The sequence below is a fragment of the Amblyraja radiata genome, chromosome 11 (assembly GCF_010909765.2).
Source record: "Amblyraja radiata isolate CabotCenter1 chromosome 11, sAmbRad1.1.pri, whole genome shotgun sequence".
Taxonomy (NCBI): Eukaryota; Metazoa; Chordata; class Chondrichthyes; order Rajiformes; family Rajidae; genus Amblyraja; species Amblyraja radiata.
Window position 1 is genome coordinate 4,513,250 of NC_045966.1, and position 19,577 is coordinate 4,532,826.

General features: G+C 42.9%; 2 protein-coding genes and 1 long non-coding RNA gene across 4 annotated transcripts in view; all 3 read left to right on the plus strand.

Moving 5' to 3' along the window:
- The window catches only part of wwc1 (WW and C2 domain containing 1), a 70,359-nt gene extending 68,385 nt beyond the window's left edge, over positions 1-1,974 (plus strand). For both annotated transcript variants that reach the window (XM_033029209.1, XM_033029210.1), the window contains exons 23-24: positions 366-493; positions 1,663-1,974. In XM_033029209.1, the coding sequence (XP_032885100.1) occupies positions 366-493; positions 1,663-1,729 (195 nt within the window). In that variant the 3' untranslated portion in view covers positions 1,730-1,974. The remainder of the gene's footprint in view (positions 1-365; positions 494-1,662) is intronic.
- Positions 1,975-3,826: 1,852 nt separating this feature from the next.
- On the plus strand, positions 3,827-9,855 carry LOC116978219. The gene is made up of 2 exons (XR_004413419.1): positions 3,827-5,434; positions 5,498-9,855. It is a non-coding gene; the product is annotated as an uncharacterized LOC116978219 (long non-coding RNA).
- A 2,221-nt stretch (positions 9,856-12,076) lies between these two features.
- The window catches only part of rars1 (arginyl-tRNA synthetase 1), a 40,572-nt gene continuing 33,071 nt past the window's right edge, over positions 12,077-19,577 (plus strand). Inside the window, exons 1-2 of the mRNA XM_033029212.1 lie at positions 12,077-12,190; positions 18,694-18,828. Of these exons, the coding sequence (XP_032885103.1) occupies positions 12,146-12,190; positions 18,694-18,828 (180 nt within the window). The 5' untranslated portion in view covers positions 12,077-12,145. The remainder of the gene's footprint in view (positions 12,191-18,693; positions 18,829-19,577) is intronic.

Below are 19,577 nucleotides of genomic sequence, written 5' to 3' on the forward strand. Positions count from 1 at the left end.
TCTATCTAACTCTCTCTTGACAACATCCAGAAAATTGGCCTCTGCTGCCTTCTGAGGCAGAGAATTCCACAGATTCACAACTCACTGGGTGGAAAAAAGTGTTTCCTCATCTCCGTTCTAAATGTCCTACCCCTTATTCTTAAACTGTGGCCCCTGGTTCTGGACTCCTCCAACATCGGGATCATTCATTTGTGTTTGGCTCTTTTGGTAACAAATGCGTGTAGTATTGCACGAAAGAAATAGATTCATTTAACCAGACCATTGTACTCCACATTGTTTTACACGTAAAGCCACTTTTTCGAAACTGTCGTTGTCTTTGGAACTAAAAGGCAAATTCATAAAATGTTAATATTGTACTGAATCAGGCGGAGCAAACAAAAGAACAGCAGAAACAGGAGATTAAAGTTCAACGGCTAATGAAGAAAACATCTAAAGAAGTACACAAGTTACGAGAACAGAGTCAGAAAGAGCCCCTGGAGATGCAGTCGTTCTGGTAAGCAGTTGTATTTTTCTCCCAACTTTAGAACTTAATTTCTTTCCCCTGTTCAGTACCTTTCCAAAACCATGATCGAACATACCAGGCTATACGTTGTTCTGCTGGTTAAGAAGTATAACGCTGTGATTCAATAACTAAATATACATGATATTCTTTTCATTTTTCCCCTCCATAACCTGATAATCATTGCTTGCAGACCTTTCATTAGCAATATAGTAAACAAAGAAACATACAAGCATAGAAAATAGGTGCAGGAGTAGGCCATTCTGCCCTTCGAACCTGTACCGCCATTCAATATGATCATGGCTGATCATCCAACTCAGTATCCTGTACCTGCCATCTCTCCATACCCCCTGATCCCTTTAGCCACAAGGGCCACATCTAACTCCCTCTTAAATATAGCCAATGAACTGGCCTCAACTACATTCTGTGGCAGAGAATTCCAGAGATTCACCACTCTCTGTGTAAAAAATGTTTTTCTCATCTCAGCCCTAAAAGACTTCCTCTTTATCCTTAAACTGTGACCCCCTTGTTCTGGACTTCCCCAACATCGGGAACAATCTTCCTGCATCTAGCCTGTCCAAGTCCTTAAGAATTTTGTACGTCTCTATAAGGTTCGTTGATCATTCAGAGTTGAGTTGTTAGCTAGTCCTTCTGTTTAATTTGATTTTTATACTCGGGTGCTTGTAAAGGGGGAACATTTGTTGGAAATGTTGAACCGGCCCGTTCGCGGAGCTCGGTTGAGCCGCGGGACTGACTTACCATCGCCCGGTGGGGTAACAACATCGGAGGTCTGGATCGCCTCAGCGCAGAGGGAGAATAAGGAGGGAAGAGACAGTGACTTTAAGACTTTTACCTCCATCACAGTGAGGAGGTGCCTGGTGAACTCACTGTGGTGGATGTTAATTTGTGTTTATTGTGTGTTTTGTTATTTATTATTATATGTGTGACTGCAGGCAACGAAATTTCATTCAGACCGAAAGGTCTGAATGACAAATAATGGAATCTAATCTAATCTAATAGCCTGTTAGTTAAAATCAAATTTATGATCCATCTGTGGAGACTCACTTCACTTGCTAAACTCACATTTCACTTGCTAAACCATTGAAAAATGCTTGATTTTCGTGAGCTGGACTTTTAATTGTGAATTGTGCGTGTTGTTACAGGGAGAAGATGGCATTTTTCACACGAGGAAGGGGAAGTTTCCTCCCATTGCCTGCTGATGATGTGTGATCGTCTTTTTTTTAAAGTATTTGAATTTCTTGCAGTAATCACCTGAGTTCTGCTGAATTCTTAACACTACTTTACTGATGATTCTTTTTGTGCATTATGAAAGTACAGATATATTTTGTAAATTTTAGAAATCAACGCAGTCTTTGCATTGTTTGAATGTATACAAAATCTACATTTTGATTATATGTTGAACTTCTACAGAGAGAATGTAGCATACTTTGATGTTAAAACTAATTTGTACAGTTTATATTTCAGTCATTTGGGTTTTTTTTTAAGAAATGATGATAAAATGGCACCAAGAACAAATCAAATGCGTTTAAGAAGGAACTGCAGATGCTGGAAAATCGTAGGTACACAAAAATGCTGGAGAAACTCAGCGGGTGCAGCAGCATCTATGGAGCGAAGGAAATAGGCAACGTTTTGGGCCGAAACCCTTCAGCGAAGGAAATAGGCAACGTTTCGGGCCGAAACGTTGCCTGTTTCCTTCGCTCCATAGATGCTGCTGCACCCGCTGAGTTTCTCCAGCATTTGTGTGTACCACAAATCAAATGCATTCATTCAGAAGGAAATATTGCTTTTGGGTTATTGTATAGTAATTAGTTTTATAAATGTTAAACTGCAATAGATAGGTTGAAGCACCAATTAGAAGCTGTGACTAAATAACACTCAGTATTGTTTGTGATGTCACTATTTTGAGGTACCTAAACAGAAACTCTATATTCTTCTATTAAAATAGTCTGTTATATTGAAAAGATAAGCCCCCTTTTTCTCCTCAATATATTTATAAAACTTTGGGGGGGGAAAATTACTTCTGAAAATAATGTAATGTAGTTTTAAAACACTACTGTATTTGTGTGCAAGTTAAATGTTCCTTATTTTAACACAACAAATTAAGTTTTGACACTGGCCAGTTTTTAGGACCAGGTAAATGTCAGTTGGGAATATAGAATTTCATCTTCACGAGTGTTGTTTCTGTTATGAAATGTTCACTCTGCTCTCCTGCTGTTGAAACTGGGAAGATTGCTAGACTACAAAATCTGTTTTTTTATATAATGAGCCAGTGCCAATTTGAACAGCAATTCATGGCAGCAAGTACCTTTATTACCTGACAGCTACAGACTACTAACGGTGATGGATTTGTCAAATACCAGCATAAATTCATTTCCAATTGATGCAGGACTGGATTTTGTACCTTCATTATCAACAGAACATGCATTGTACCAAACTCTCTAACTTGATGCTTGATTCCATTTGGAAAGGTGCAGATTGGCTTGCTTATACCCAATGTCCCATCACGGTAACATTGAAGCACTGAGATTACCAACTATTTTCAATTATCCTTATGACAGTACATTACATTTAGATGTTTCAGAATTGCTGTTATCCGACACCATTGATTTAAATTGGAAAATCAAGGTGCTCCTGATAAACCATACAGATTCAAACAAAGACTTGCAAGCTGTGGGCAAATTCTGTGGCTTCATTTAGTTCACGATTTGAAAATGTGTCTGGATGCAGCTTTCCTATCCAATTTCGAAGGACTTGTCAATATTTGGCCTTTTGCCTTTCGTGAAATAGTTCCAAGGTCTGGCTATTTAGGCCATTTGTAGGAACGTAATGCATCATTTGGAGGGTTGTTCAACCAAGTTGACCACTTTTCCTTTGTGGTTACATTCTCTACAGAGAGTCCCTGGAAAGGGAGCATGTTATATCCACAGGTAGACAAAAATGCTGGAGAAATTCAGCGGGTGAGGCGGCATCTATGGATCGATTTTCTTCCTTCGATTTTACAGCATCTGCAGTTCCTTCTTAAACATGTTATATCCACAAAACACTTGAGGCCTCTGCTGCCTGTACACACATACCTAGAGTTAACTTTAAGTTCAACAAAATTCAAATTCGATTCCTGTTTTTAAATTGGTCTCCATCCAAAATAGAGCAAACAAATCAATCTGATGGAGAGACTCAGTGGGACTGGGTCATCTTCATGGGGAGAATCGGCAGCCCCAGAGAGGCTTTCATGCCTCTTCGCAGTGTCAGACTGGAGCCGAGCTCAACAGGGTCTTCTTTCCCCCACTGATTCTGCCCAGCCCGTTCCCTTATCTGTGTATGAAACGGGACCTGCTTTCTTTCTTGAAGGGGCACACTTATGACAGTTCAAAATCCCAATTCTTGTAAAAGGCAATGATGCCATTTTCCACCTCCAATCCCCAGCCATCCAAGTAGTGGTTCATATTGGGAACTGCTGCCTTCAAACCGGTGCCAATGTAGGAATCTATGCTTTTCCCCCCAACTTTGGAAATTGTGCACGACTACTGTACAAATTTAATGATCACATGGGTTAAACATGGGCAAATAAGATTGGGTAGATGGGCATCTTGTTCGGCATGGACGCGTTGGGCCTAAGGACCTGTTATTGTGTTAAATGACTCTAAATGCACAGAAGGCCCTTCATTCATAATTCTGCACATGATGTGTTGAACGTTGTGGCCACTAGGAAAGATAATCTTGCATGCACTGAACCCCCACACCCAGGTTCTTTGTGTATCAATGTATGGCAGATCTCTTAAGCTGAAGAAGGGTCTCGACCCGAAATGTCGCCCACTCCTTCTCTCCAGAGATGCTGCCTGTCCCGCTGAGTTACTCCAGCATCTTATGTCTCTATCTTTGATTTAAACCAGCATTTGCAGTTATTTCCTTCAGATTTCTTAAGCCTTTGTTTTTTGAGCTTGCAAAGATGTGACCCGAAATTGGAAATTTTGTACCCCCAACTTTTCTTTTTAAAGTCTGTTTTTGCTCCTAGCTTGTTTATTCCAACTGGCTTATTGAATAGAGCCATCAGTTTATTCACCACTTCATGGGTGTTTGCACAAGTAATTATTCTACCACATGAACAAGGAGATATTCCAGTTCAAACAATCTAAGCACATCTATACCAGCCTAGGTACTTACATTTTTTTTTAAAAGGTATTAATTGATTTTTGTCCCTTTATAACGGTGATGCAGTTGAGCGAAAATAGCCAAATCTAGGGAGCTACAATTTTTAGTCTACAAATGCATCGCTTGTCAAAATGAATATATTCACCTCAGAAAATTTGAGGATATTATATTGGCAGAGATTTTAATCTGCGAATTCTCACCTGCAGATTAGCAAGAAAATGAGGTACTTGTTGCCATAACCAGCAGTTGTCCCAGTTTCATTGCAGTGAGACAGCCTCCAATTATCTGTCTTTAGTCTATCACTGGATTTCTATTCCAAGTCAGCTTTGTGATCATTACATTTTCATTTCATTTCCCGGTAATGATTGCAAAATAAGCTAACAAGCAGAGCACAAGTTTTTTAAAGTATTAAATTGCACAAATACCCTTCTAACTTTGCTGTTTTGCTGACCATAAGACAACCAGAAAGGAGGGGGTTCAATTATTTCCTACACTGATAGTGGGTTTTGTGAACTTGCCGGTTTGGATATTTAGTTTCTATCATGAATGGCTTTGCCAAAGTGCTTTTTGCTTTATATGAACCATTTGTTTCATGAAAAGCCAAACGCCTCATTTTATGTATAACTTATTTTCACTCAATAAATAACGTACTTCATTATTAACGAACACAACAAATTAATGCTATACCTGAAATGGTACTCTCATTGGATTTTGAGATAAATTTACCGTGGTCTGAGTGTCTTTTTTGAATTTGCCATTTTTCAAGTTCAAGTGAGTTTATTGTCATGTGTCCCTGTATAGGACAATGAAATTCTTGCTTTGCTTCAGCACCATTCATTCATACCACCAGGTCACTAATTCTTCATTGTCGCACTAAATAAAACATCTCGTTTGATTTGATACTTGAACGTGAGGAGAGATTGTTGGAGGCAAATCTTACTCTTATAAAGTTTTGCCTGGGAAGTGTTTAGTGGTATTGATGCCACTTCCATCTCGCAGTATCTTATTGGAAAGAATTTAACAGAAATAAGTTTTTAATACAATTGGCTCAATGTTCATGTTTTAAAATATGATCACCAGATAACTTTATATTTGGAATAGTGGAACAATTTGTGGCTGTTTGGCTGAGCTATAATTTACTGAAGCAAAATATTATTGAGCATGATTACAAAGTTGACTGAACACGTGCAATATTAGATTATGTTCCACAGTTCTGTTAAAATGTGAACTTATTAGGCAATAAAATTAAGGGGAAAGGTATCCAAATTAAATTTCAAAAATTGTACCTATTTCTTACAAATAATTATGTCCACGATAAATCCACTTTTGGGTCAGTTTCCAAAGGACAAGGATTAGATGGCAATTAAAACACAGTTGCTGAGATTGATGCCATCTGTCCCACAAAACAGGAATGAGAAGGAAATGAACTTTTTGAATGGAGAAAAGTTGACATAAATATTCTGACTGATGTTTATAACTGTGTAACGTCTGCTCAGTATAATTTTGTTTTGGTTTGGGAAAAATACTGCATAGACGTCTTTTTTCTCTGGATTTGCTAAACGGATAATCCTGTGCTTGCTGACTTGTGCGGTCAATTGGATTTCCACAAAATTTGGCGCGAACTTTAAAATATTTGTGCTGAAGAGCTGACTTGTGACATCCTTGCCACTTCTTTTTAAAACAAATCAATCTCTCCTGGCAGTAAACTGTCAAAGCTGCTGTTTAACCTTGTTTTATTACTTTCTGACATGCACAGCATAGGAATATTCGATCACATTCTTGATTTTGTAGTGTTCATTTGTTAAGTTTATTTATTGTCCAAAATGTGAATCTGTTGTAGAGTTTGAGCTTTTTTAATATATGGAGAAGGGCGGAAGGGGGCTAGAATTTTGTGACTTTTTTGTTTCACCTTACTTTTAATCTACTCATTTAACAAATGGCTCCACTGTTTGAACAGAATTCTCTGCCCTACTCAAAGCTTTTGTTGATGATCGAATTTGCTGCTTCTCTGGGGCTTGTACAATTATCATGTTTTGACATACACATTCCATCCTCATGAAAGCTTGTGAAACCAGGATAGTATCACTTACTGTATCTTTCTATGTTTAATTTCTGACTGAAGTTACAATCATTCCATCTGTTTGGAGGAATACGGTCATCGGAGGAGAATTAAGACTTTTTGAAATCTGAGTTGATGCTTGTGCTGAATCAAACTCTGTCCACAATGACCAAATGCTTCTGACCAACCTGCCATCAGCCATCTGATTAATTCAAGTGTGATATCTCCCTGATGAAGTGAAAAATATTATTGTTCAGACTCTTGTCATTACGCTGTATGCTTTGTTTTTTTGTGAAATGGTTGAATATTTGAAATGTCCTGATAACTTTAATGAAACCTTTTCAAATCAGCACTTTAAAAAAAGAAAATCGCACACACACGCATTTACACAATGCCCCAGCATCATTCTCTGAAATATCCCAGAGCACTTCATATACAAATATTTATTTTTGAAAAGCAGTCATGGAAGTTATGTAGACCTTTTTTAGCCCAATGAAGCCAATGCAAACTCCAAGTTTTCTTTTACCCTACCATCACCCACAGCATCATTGTCAAATACTTTCTTCTCCTTAAATTCAGTTCTGCTATTTACCTCAATTGCCCAAGGTACCACATTCCACTTTCTAGCCACATCCATCAAATCAAGACAAAGACATGCTTTTTGACGGTTAATTGGTTTATTAATCGGTTTTAAAGGTGTTCATTGAAAGGAAGGTTAGTTAGGATACTGGAAATGCTCCTTAAGAAAGAACTGCAGATGCTGTAAAATCAAAGATAGACAAAAATGCTGGAGAAACTCAGCAGGTGAAGCAGCATCTATGGAGTGAAGGAATAGGCGACGTTTCGGGTCAACCGGAAACGTCGCCTATTCCTTCTCTCCATAGATGCTGCCTCACCCGCTGAGTTTCTCCAGCATTTCTGTCTACCTTGCATCTTAATTAATAAGTTTTATAACTTATCAGAAAAAGCAAGTTAATAAGCAGCTGTGATCTGTAATGTCAAATAAGCTCTGAAATTGTTCAAATATAATGACCAACAAAAATAGTGATGCTTGATTCTGAATTCAGCTCATTGCATTTTCACATATCTTGGTTGGATTGTATTCATGATTGCATTCATGTCTAGTATTATCTGATTTAATTGGCTAGCATGCAAACAAAAGCTTTCCACTACCTCGGTACATGTGACAATCGACCAATACCAATTGAATCGGTATCAGGATTAAAACCTTTCACTGAATCCAATAAATTTAACTAAATCCGACTAAAGTATTTTAAAATATCCTTGTCTGCAATTTTAATCTGTGCAATTTCATTGGATCTTGGACAGCAATAATTGGATACTCATTTGTTCAAATGTTACTCCTTGATCAATTTTCGCCAAGTGTTAATGCACCGATGGAAGAATAAACATCTAATGGAGATAAGCTAAATTCTGTTGAAAATCCTTGAGTAAATTCAGTGTTCCATTATGAACACGTGCAGTGCTCTGTCTTGATCTGATCTCTATGAATTTTCTATATATTAACAACACAAAGATGGGACACAACATGCTACCAGGAAATTACTCATTGCTGTCTGATTGATTTTAATGTATTGCTTCATTTGGTATAAATCAAAAGAGGTAACATTACCGATAGTGTATCAGCCTCTCGGGCTAACGCTAGGCAAGGCTCCCTAGGCAAGGTCAGTAAATCTTCTTTTAAAACAATTCTTTCTCACATTTTCCCCCCACTCATTAACATACTTGACATAACTACTTGGTACAATTTTCATGTCTGAAAAACAAATGTGTGAGCTAGGAATTTTGCTGTTTGCTGTTCTCATAGTTTGATTTTTTTCAGGAAAACTTCCTTAAACATGCCATAAATTACACAATTTTTATTACAGCTGCACCTTTGTAGTACTAGCATTAAAGAATTTATGCTATTGTGAATAGTTGAACGCTTAGTTGAACTTATTCCAAAACTAACAGTGAAGAACTATTCAACGGAGTTACGGGATCATGAATGGCTATATTTCCTTAGCTCAGAAGACTGGAAGATAACTTCTGAAAATTGCTGTAAGAGACAAGATAAGGGCTTGTGTTTTATTGCCAAGAGAGTGAGCAGTTGCGTCCATCGCCACCAAGAGTGGCTCCCACATCTCTCCCGGTGAAGTTTATCGCAGTAAAATCCTGAACTGAATGTATTTTGGCAGCTGTTCCCATCAAGAGGGAAATCTATTTCTTCACCTCTTTCTGTGCTTGACATTTGGGATATTGCCTACCTAGACTTGTTTAATCTAAAGCATTTGGTCATGACGTGTAGCATTTGTACTGCACAAACAAATATTCATGAAATGCTTGGGTTGTGTGACGATTTTATCTTTTCAATTTGTGTTCCCTATTATGATTCTCCAAAGACCACGCTGACCATGTTCCGACTATTTCCTTAAGGGCCTGTCCCACTGTACGAGGTAATTCAAGAGTTCTCCCGAGTTTCCCCCGATTCGAACTCGGAGAATTACGGTAATAGCCGCTCGTAGGTACTCGGGGCTCTCGTGGGCATTTTTCAACATGTTGAAAAATCTTCACGAGCTTACCGCGTTTCCCGAGTACCTGCCATTAGCGTTACGAGCCGCTAAGAGACGTCCTGAGCTCCGACGTACCTGCTACGTATATTCTACGTACTTATCACGAGTGATTTTTTTTAAACTCGAGAGAGCTCTTGAATTACCTCGTACAGTGGGACAGGCCCTTTACTCCTTTTGTCACCAATTCATAATTTGATACAATTAGTTTTCTGTTATAAAATTAAGAGAACTGAATTGTACCTCGGCATGTTTTAAGTTGAGATGCTATTTGGTGATTCTATAACCTTAATCACAATTTATGATCAGATGAAAACGGTAAGGTTTCTCTCATCTTGCTTACAAACGTTTGCACTAAAAGGCCTGAAAGGTGTGAACATGCCACACAACCAGCAAAAAAGGACCAGCATTTTAATCATGACCAATACTTTAGGTCTGTGAATAAGTGTAGCTCACCTTCCAGTAATATATTACATTTGAATGATGTCTGTCATTTTCAGCTTTGTTCTTTATCAATTCATTGATTTAAAAATAAATATGTATTTTAGAGAAAAAAATGGCCTCTCTGGTTTTTGAATCCCTAGGGGGGAAAACTTCTCCCAAATTCAGGTAAAGATTTTAATTGTTTGAATTATTTATCATTTAATCGCTCACGTTAATGTGCAGAGGGTGTTGAGGCAAAGTGTGATCTTTGGATGAGGGACCAACCTACTGGACCAGAGCCTTTAATTATCACCTCTGCTCGTAAATGTTCTTTTAATTTTTCTTTAAATTCTTAAGTTTTCTTTAAGTACTTTCTTAATTTCTTTCAAGTTGATTTGATGAATACGGGTGTCGGGAGTTATGGGGAGAAGGTTAGAGAATGGGGTTGGGGGGGGTTAGAGATAGATCAGCCATGATTGAATGGTGGAGTAGACCAGATGGGCTGAATGGCCTAATTCTGCTCCTATCACTTATGACCTTACAGTTGGTTATTCCAGGCTGTTACAGTGGGTCGCTACCTGCATTTTCTGGCTTCATCAAGAGCTGAGCATTTTGATCAGAAAATGCAAGCGGCATCAATGATTAAAATCCAGTCTTGAAAATATTGGGCATGAAACTACTGGATTGGTGTAAAAATCCACCTTGTTCACAAATGCCTGTAAGGTAAGGAAATTTGTCAGCCTTAGCTGGTCCAGCTTATGTGATTCCATTCCTATAACAGGTACTTATCCACCGTCCAAAATGGCCAAGCAGGCCATTCAATTATGCCTAAGTGTCTAAAACGCAATACGAAAACTGAATAGACTATTTGTCATTGATCAAGGTGCTATTTGTTATTCAGACACTGCTCCCAGCTTTCCTCACGAACAACATCAGTCCCATAATTGTTTGATTGACAGATGCAGCAGGGAAATGGGCCCTTCAACCCACTGACCTCATGTCCACCTATCCATATTGCCCGACCCGCTGGTTACTCCAGCACCTGGTGTCTGAAGTAGGGTCTCGATCCAAAACGTCACCCATTCCTTCTCTCCAGAGATGCTGCCTGTCCCGCTGAGTTAATCCAGCATTTTGTATCTACCTTGTGTCTATTGATGGATAGGTTACTTTTCTGGTTATACACAAAATACTGGAGTAACTCAGTGGGTCAGGCAGCATCTCCAGAAAAAATGGACAGGTGACGTTTCGGGTCAAGCCCCTTCACTGAAAGTCTGGGGAGAGGGAAACACGAGATATAAATGAACAAATGAATGAAAGATATGCATTTGTAACGATATAAAAGTAACGATTATCAAGGCAAGGTGGAGAACACAAAGGTCCATTGTTGGATGTGGGATAGGTGATAACGGGTTAAACACAGTGACACTCAGGGTGACAACAAAACTACTACAATGACTATGGTGGGGGAGGGACAGAGAGAGGGGAAGCAAGGGATACTTGAAGTTAGAGAAATGAATATACTGTCTGTTTCATTTATAGTAGTTTTTATTTTACATCTTTCATTCATTTGTTCTACATCTCTCTATATCATCGCCTATATCTCTCGTTTCTCTTTCCCCTTATTCTCGGGCCTTGACCCGAAACATCACCTATTTCTTTTCTCCAGGAATGCTGCCTGACCCCCCTGAGTTACTCCAGCTCTAACATACAGCTGGTCTGGGCTCCACTGTGCTCTGCACCATTGCTCTTGCATGGAGTTGCCAGTAGAGGGGGGAGCTACAGCTCTTGGCCACTTGTGGCGCTCTGGATCCTCCGGGTGGCGCTGTGGGTCCTCTGGGTGGCGCTGTGGGTCCTCCAGGTGGCGCTGTAGGTCCTCCAGATGGCGCTGTGGGTCCTCCAGATGGCGCTGTGGGTCCTCCAGATGGCGCTGTGGGTCCTCCAGATGGCGCTGTGGGTCGTCCAGGTGGTGCTGTGGGTCCTCCAGGTGGTGCTGTGGGTCCTCCAGATGGCGCTGTGGGTCCTCCAGATGGCGCTGTGGGTCCTCCAGATGGCGCTGTGGGTCGTCCAGGTGGCGCTGTGGGTCCTCCATTTGGCGCTGTGGGTCCTCCAGGTGGCGCTGTGGGTCCTCCAGGCCACTGGCGGCGCTGTGGGTCCTCCATGTGGCGCTGTGGGTCCTCCAGATGGCGCTGTGGGTCCTCCAGATGGCGCTGTGGGTCCTCCAGATGGCGCTGTGGGTCGTCTAGGTGGCGCTGTTGGTCCTCCAGGTGGCGCTGTGGGTCCTCCAGGTGGCGCTGTGGGTCGTCCATGTGGCGCTGTGGGTCCTCCAGGCCACTGGTGGCGCTGTGGGTCCTCCAGTCCACTGGCGGCGCTGTAGAGCGGGGCGGGTTGTGCAGCATCTGAGCGAGAGGCGGGACGGCACGGGACATGGCGAGCGCGGCGGGCGAGTACAGAGCGCGCCTGAAGGAGCAGGTCAGTCAGTCAGTCCGGGGCCGGAGAGAGAGAGGGGGGGGGGGGCAGGGGGATGAGGACGGAAGTGTGTGGCTGCGCTCCCCCAGCCCGTGTGTGTGTGTGTCCGTCCACCCTCCCGGCCGCTAGGGGGCAGCGCGGCGGGAGGACCGGGTGACGTGGAGCACACTCCCGGCCACTCGGCCCATCAGCTCCATTCCCTCACAGCTGGTCTAACCGCAGTCTCCCGCCTTCTCCCCGCAGCCCCTGACACCCGCACTGATCACATCTGTGTGGAACATTTACCCCTCAGATTCCTACTAAACCTTTTCCCCCTCACCTCAAACCTATAATAATAATAATACATTTTATTTATGGGCGCCTTTCAAGAGTCTCAAGGACACCTTACAAAAATTTAGCAAGTAGAGGAAAAACATGTAAGGGGAATGAAATAAATAGTAGAGACATGACTAGTACACAAAGTAAAGACAGAATTCAATTCAAAACACAATAATTAATGCACAGATGAAAAGGGAGGGGGACGTGGGGCTAAGGATAGGCAGAGGTGAAGAAACATAGAAACAGAAATTAGGTGCAGGAGTAGGCCATTCGGCCCTTCGAGCCTGCACCGCTATTCAATATGATCATGGCTGATCATCTAACTCGGTATCCTGTACCTGCCTTCTCTCCATACCCTCTGATACCTTTAGCCACAAGGGCCACATCTAACTCCCTCTTAAATATAGCCAATGAACTGGCCTCGACTACCTTCTGTGGCAGAGAGTTCCAGAGATTCACCACTCTCTGTGTGAAAAAAGTTCTTCTCATCTCGGTTTTAAAAGATTTCCCCTTATCCTTAAGCTGTGACCCCTTGTCCTGGACTTCCCCAACATCGGGAACAATCTTCCTGCATCTAGCCTGTCCAACCCCTTAAGAATTTTGTAAGTTTCTATAAGATCCCCTCTCAATCTCCTAAATTCTAGAGAGTATAAACCAAGTCTATCCAGTCTTTCTTCATAAGACAGTCCTGACATCCCAGGAATCAGTCTGGTGAACCTTCTCTGCACTCCCTCTATGGCAATAATGTCCTTCCTCAGATTTGGAAGAGATGGGTCTTGAGGCGGGACTGGAAGATGGTGAGGGACACAGAATTGCGGATCAGTTGGGGGAGGGAGTTCCAGAGCCTGGGAGCTGCCCTGGAGAAGGCTCTGTCCCCAAAACTGCGGAGGTTGGACTTGTGGATGGAGAGGAGACCGGCTGATGTGGATCTGAGGGACCGTGAGGGTTGGTAGGGGGAGAGGAGGTCAGTGAGATATGGGGGGGCCAGATGGTGGAGGGCTTGTAGGTGAGGACCAGAAGGGGAGGGGAAAGAGGGAGAAAGCAGGGACTACCTGAAATTGGAGGTCAATATTCATACCGCTGGGGTGTAAACTGCCCAAGCAAAATATGAAGTGCTGCTCCTCCAATTTGCGGTCAGCCATCAGTGGTCACGATCACAATGAATGGCGCTGCTGGCTCGAAGGGCCGAATGGCCTCCTCCTGCACCTATTTTCTATGTTCCTATGATTAAATACTGGGTTTACACACTCTACATGGATGGTAGACACAAAAAGCTGGAGTAACTCAGCGGGACAGGCAGCATCTCTGGAGAGAAGAAATGGGTGACGTTTCGGGTCGAGACCCTTAGCCTATATGTCCACACGACCGTCCATATCTCTCGTGACCCTTTACCCTGACTGTCAGTGTGAAGAAGGGTCTCGACCTGAAACGTCACCCATTCCTTCTCTCCAGAGATGCTGCCTGTCCTGCTGAGTTACTCCAGCACTTTGTGTGTCTACCTTCGGTGTAATCCAGCATCTGCAGCTCCTTCCTACACTGATTCTTTGAAGGTCTTTTGACACGCTGGAAACACAATCAAAATGATATTCACCACTAAGAGAGAGAGAAACCGAAAATGAATCGATGGGATCAAATAGATAGAAGGGATCAAATCGCAATGAAAATAAAGTCAAAGATCACTTTGTTAACTGAAGAAGGGTCTCGACGCCTAATGTCACTTGTTCCTTCTCTCCAGAGATGCTGCCTGTCCCGCTGAGTTACGCCAGCATTTTGCGCCAGCATCTATCTGGGGTGCAAGATGAGGATTTTAGACAATAGGTGCAGGAGTAGGCCATTTGGCCCTTCGAGCCAGCACCGCCATTCAATGTGATCATGGCCTATCATCCCCAATCAGTATCCCGTTCCTGCCTTCTCCCCATATCCCCTGACTCCACTATCGTTTAGAGCTCTATCTAACTTGAAAGTATCCAGAGAACCGGCCTCCACCACCCTCTGAGGCAGAGAATTCCACAGACTCACAACTCTCTGTGAGAAAAAATGTTTCCTCGTCTCCTTTCTAAATGACTTGCCTCTTATTCCTGGCAGCAGATAAGCGGAGGAGAGGGGAATTTGGGAACGTTAGCTGCAGTGAAAGTCGCTGGTTTAGGAATGGTGAGAATAGAAGACCTTTTCCGTGCACAGCCTAAAGTTGTAGGACAACTTGTTCTGTTTGATCTTCTGTTTGTGCGCGCCAGGTTGATTGCATTAGTCGAAACAGGGTGGACCACGTGAATGTTGCAATCTGCCACCCCCGAATAGAAGACCCAGAGCTCATCTTGGAGTCTCAAATAAATACAGCTGCTCCTCGACCTACGATGGGGTTACGTTCCGATAAACCCATCGTAAATTGAAAATATTGGAACAGGTCGAAGACTCATTTAATGCAATTTTATCGCGTGACGGGACGTGAGCTGCGGCTCGCTGCCGCTGCCCAGCATTTGCACCATCGTACAGTCGAGATATTGTATGTCGAAGCATCGTAAATCGGGGAGCATCTACAGAAAATGCTGAAAATCTGTTCAAATGTATGACGCATATTTTCTTGCTGCTTTATAAGATATACACTAAAGTAGACAAAAATGCTGGAGAAACTCAGCGGGTGAGGCAGCATCTATGGAGCGAAGGAAATAGGCAACGTTTCGGGTCGAGACTTGTCTTCAGACTGATGTGAGGGTGGGTGGGGGGGGGGGGCGGGAAGAAGATATACACTATATCACATTGTACGTACAAACTCCGTACAACTATATCACATTGTTGTCCACAGTAAAGTCATTTTCAAAGGAAGGAAATAAATATCTGTTTATCGGATGATAGACATCTTCCACATTGGAGTCAAGAGAGTGCTTTATGTCCCGAAATGGGACAGTGAAATTCTTACTTCCAGCAGCACAACAGACATGAAAACATGGTACTCTGCAGAACATAGAATAAACAACAACAAAATACATTCAGTATGTATATATTAAAGAAACAAACAGACAAGTAAATAGACAATAATAGTACAAAAATAATGCCCCCAAGTCTGTCTAGAAGTTTCATGATACTCAAACCCGTAGCTGGCAGTGGGGCATGGTTGAATTATAATTAGAATTGTAAGGGGCAACACAGTGATGCAACTAGTAGAGCCATTGTCTCACAGCGCCAGAGAACTGTGTTCGATTCTGACCTAGGGTGTTGTCTGTGTGGAATTTGCCGGTTCTCCCCGTGACCCGTAGTGTTCCTCCTGGTGCTCCGTTTTCCTCCAGCGTCCCAGAAACACGCAAGTTTAATTGCCCCAAGTGTGTAGGGAGTGGTCGATGGCTGGGGTGGACTCGGTGGGCCGAAAGTCCTGTTTCTGTACAGTATCTTTCAATCAATCAATCAATTGCAAGGTTAATTCCCGGGATGGCGGGACTGTCATATGCTGAGAGAATGGAGCGGCTGGGCTTGTACATACTGGAGTTTAGAAGGATGAGAGGGTATCTCATTGAAACATATAAGGTTGTTAAGGGCTTCGACACGCTAGAGGCAGGAAACATGTTCCCGATATTGGGAGAGTCCAGAACCAGGGGCCACAGTTTAAGAATAAGGTGTAAGCCATTTGGAACGTAGATGAGGAAACACTTTTTCACACAGAGAGTGGTGAGTCTGGAATTCTCTGCCTCAGAGGGCGGTGGAGGCAGGTTCTCTGGATGCTTTCAAAAGAGAGCTAGATAGGGCTCTTAAAAATAGCGGAGTCAGGGGATATGGGGAGAAGGCAGGAACGGGGTACTGATTGAGGATGATCAGCCATGATAACATTGAATGGCGGTGCTGGCTCGAAGGGCCGAATGGCCTACTTCTGCACCTATTGTCTAATTCAATCGTTGATAGATACACTGTGCTGGAGTAACACAGTGGGTCAGGCAGCATCTCTGGCGAAAAAGGATGGGTGATGTTTTGGGTCGGGATCCTTCTTCAGATCCTTGTAGATTTATTCAACGTTGCAGCAAGGAGGGATGTCATTGTTCCACTGCAGTACACATGACAATTAAACACTCTTGCCTCCCTCTCATCCACCACATCCTGACTACCGAGTAAAACACAGTGCGATCCAGTTGTAAATGATGTTTAGTTTAGAGATACAGCGCGGAAACAGGCCCATCGGCCCACCGAGTCCACGCCGACCAGCGATCCCCGCACATTAACACTATCCTACACCCACTAGGGACACTTTTTACATTTACCAAGCCAATTAAACTACAAACCTGTACGTCTTTGGAGTGTGGGAGGAAACCGAAGATCTCGGGGAAAACCCACGCAGGTCACGGAGAGAACGTACAAACTCCGTACAGACAGCGCCCGTAGTCGGGATCGAACCCGGGTCTCCGGCGCTGCATTCGCTGTAAGGCAGCAACTCTACCGCTGCGCCACCGTGACTTCCTGTGCAGGAAATTTCTGCCGTTAATCAGCCCTGTGAATTTTCTTGGTGCCGATTTGTAGAATGTACCCCAGCAAACAATGAAAACGATTATCCCAGCTTCCTCGCAAGCACATACTGCTGGAGGCAGTGAGAGAGGTCGGAACAAAGCTCAGAGAACCTGGCCACAATTGTTCCAGCTTTGCATATTTATGGAATTTCCTGTACATTTCCTGGAATCCCATTTTATGGAAACAACTTCCAGGAATATCTGGCCTCTAACTAAATAAAATTACTTTTCCAGTATTTGCTGATCAGGCTCACCGTGAAGTTACTTGGTATATATAACCAACAGCCTGAGGTTATTGATTAGGAGCTTCTCGACGATTTGGCCAACACTTAAGTCTTCAATTGACAATGCTGAACTACTGAACAATCCACTGGGTTATTATCCCCACTGGAGACCGCGATCTGAAGTACATCTCCAATTCAGTTGTAGAAACAAGGAACTGCAGATGCTGGTTTGAACCAAAGGTAGACACAAAGTGCTGGAGTAACTCAGCTGGTCAGGCAATATCTCTGGAGAAAATGGATGGGTGACGTTTGGGCTCAGGGCCCTTCTCCAGACTGAAAGTTATAAATGACCCGCTGAGTTTCTTCTGAAGTAGGGTCTCTACCCAAAACGTCACCTATTTCCTTCGCTCCATAGGTGCTGCCTCACCCGCTGAGTTTCTCCAGCATTTTTGTCTACCTTCGATTTTTCCAGCATCTGCAGTTCCTTCTTAAATGCTGAGTTTCTTCAGCACTTTGCTTCTATCTTTGGTATAAACCAGTGTCTGCAGTTCTTTGTTTCCACATTCTAAACTGAAATGGCAATCCCTTTTCTTTGCCGAAACTTCCTGTAGGTGGATAAGTGTGTAGGGAGGAACTGAACTGCAGATGCTGGTTTACACCAAAGATAGACACAAAGTGCTGGAGTAACTCAGCAGGGCAGGCAGCATCTCGGCATAGAAGGAATGGGTGAGGTTTCTGGTCGAGGCCCTTTTTCAGACACGAGTTGGCCTTGGAATCATGATTAGCGCAGACAAAGTGGGCCGAAGGGCCTGTTCCTGTGCTGCATTGTTCTGTGTTCTAGCACAATCAGAATTTTTGCCTACATACTACATATCCCTGGGGCAGTACAGTTGCGAGACAAGCATCCTGGCAGACTACGCATCCACTTATAATACGGAATTCAATGTGGAAAAAGATTTGTTAGGGAAAATAACAACACTGATGATTTTCTAGGATGCATCCCATCAGTAGCGTGGAGGTACACTGCACTGGGATGGATAGGCCAGATATTTAGTCGGCCAGCAACAGTACTGACATTTTTCTGGATGATTTAAAAAAATATATGGCAGTCACGATGGCACAGCGGTAGAGTTGCTGCCTTACAGCAAAATGCAGCGCCAGAGACCCGGGTTCGATCCCGACTACGGGTGTTGTCTGTATGGACTTTGTACGTTCTCCCTGTGATCTGCATGGGTTTTCTCCGAGATCTTCGGTTTCCTCCCACACTCCAAAGACGTACAGGTTTGTAGGTTAATTGGCTTGATGAAAATGTAAAATTGTAAAAGTTGGCGATATGCAGAGTACTGCCCTGCCCACTACAAAGTTCAGAAGGTTCAGAAGGAAGAAGTGGAAATTAAGACTAATATAGTGGCAATATTTATCACACGGAAAACTAAATATTCAAAGGTGGTTCAATTCACTAACTTTTTTTTCCTAGGAGAAAGAAATCAGGTCACTTGTTGCTGAAATTGAGAGGTTGAAAAACCCGCTGGTGCCCGATATATCGCCGGGACTGAGCGAGATGCAGGAGGAGAACGCCAAGCTTAAATACCGCTTAAATGTCCTCAAGCGCGTGAGTAATCTTTTACCGTTACACTCTCGCCTGATGGGGTGGAAGAAAAAGGCACCATAGATGCATCCTAGGAGGAAAGACATTCTTGGCATAGAGGGAGTACAGAGAAGGTTCACCAGACTGATTCCTGGGATGTCAGGACTTTCATATGAAGAAAGACTGGATAGACTCGGCTTGTACTCGCTAGAATTTAGAAGATTGAGGGGGGATCTTATAGAAACTTACAAAATTCTTAAGGGGTTGGACAGGCTAGATGGAGGAAGATTGTTCCTGATGTTGGGGAAGTCCAGAACAAGGGCTCACAGTTTAAGGATAGGGGGGAAGTCTTTTAGGACCGAGATGAGAAAAAAAAATTTACACAGAGAGAGGTGAATCTGTGGAATTCTCTGCCACAGAAGGTAGTTGAGGACAATTCATTGGCTATATTTAAGAGGGAGTTAGATGTGGCCCTTGTAGCTAAAGGGATCAGGGGGTATGGAGAGAAGGCAGGTACAGGATACTGAGTTGGATGATCAGCCATGGTCATATTGAATGGCGGTGCAGGCTCGAAGGGCCGAATGGCCTACTCCTGCACCTATTTTCTATGTTTCTATGTAGGTGGGAACTTTTTATTCTTGTTCTTGGTTTCCTGGTCCTCCAATAATATTCCAAATGGAATTTAAACTGGAGGTGGCGGAGGGTGGACTTAAGCAAAAAAAGGGCTCTTGGAGAAATAGAGCTACGCTATTAACTGGAAAGTAGATGTAGTC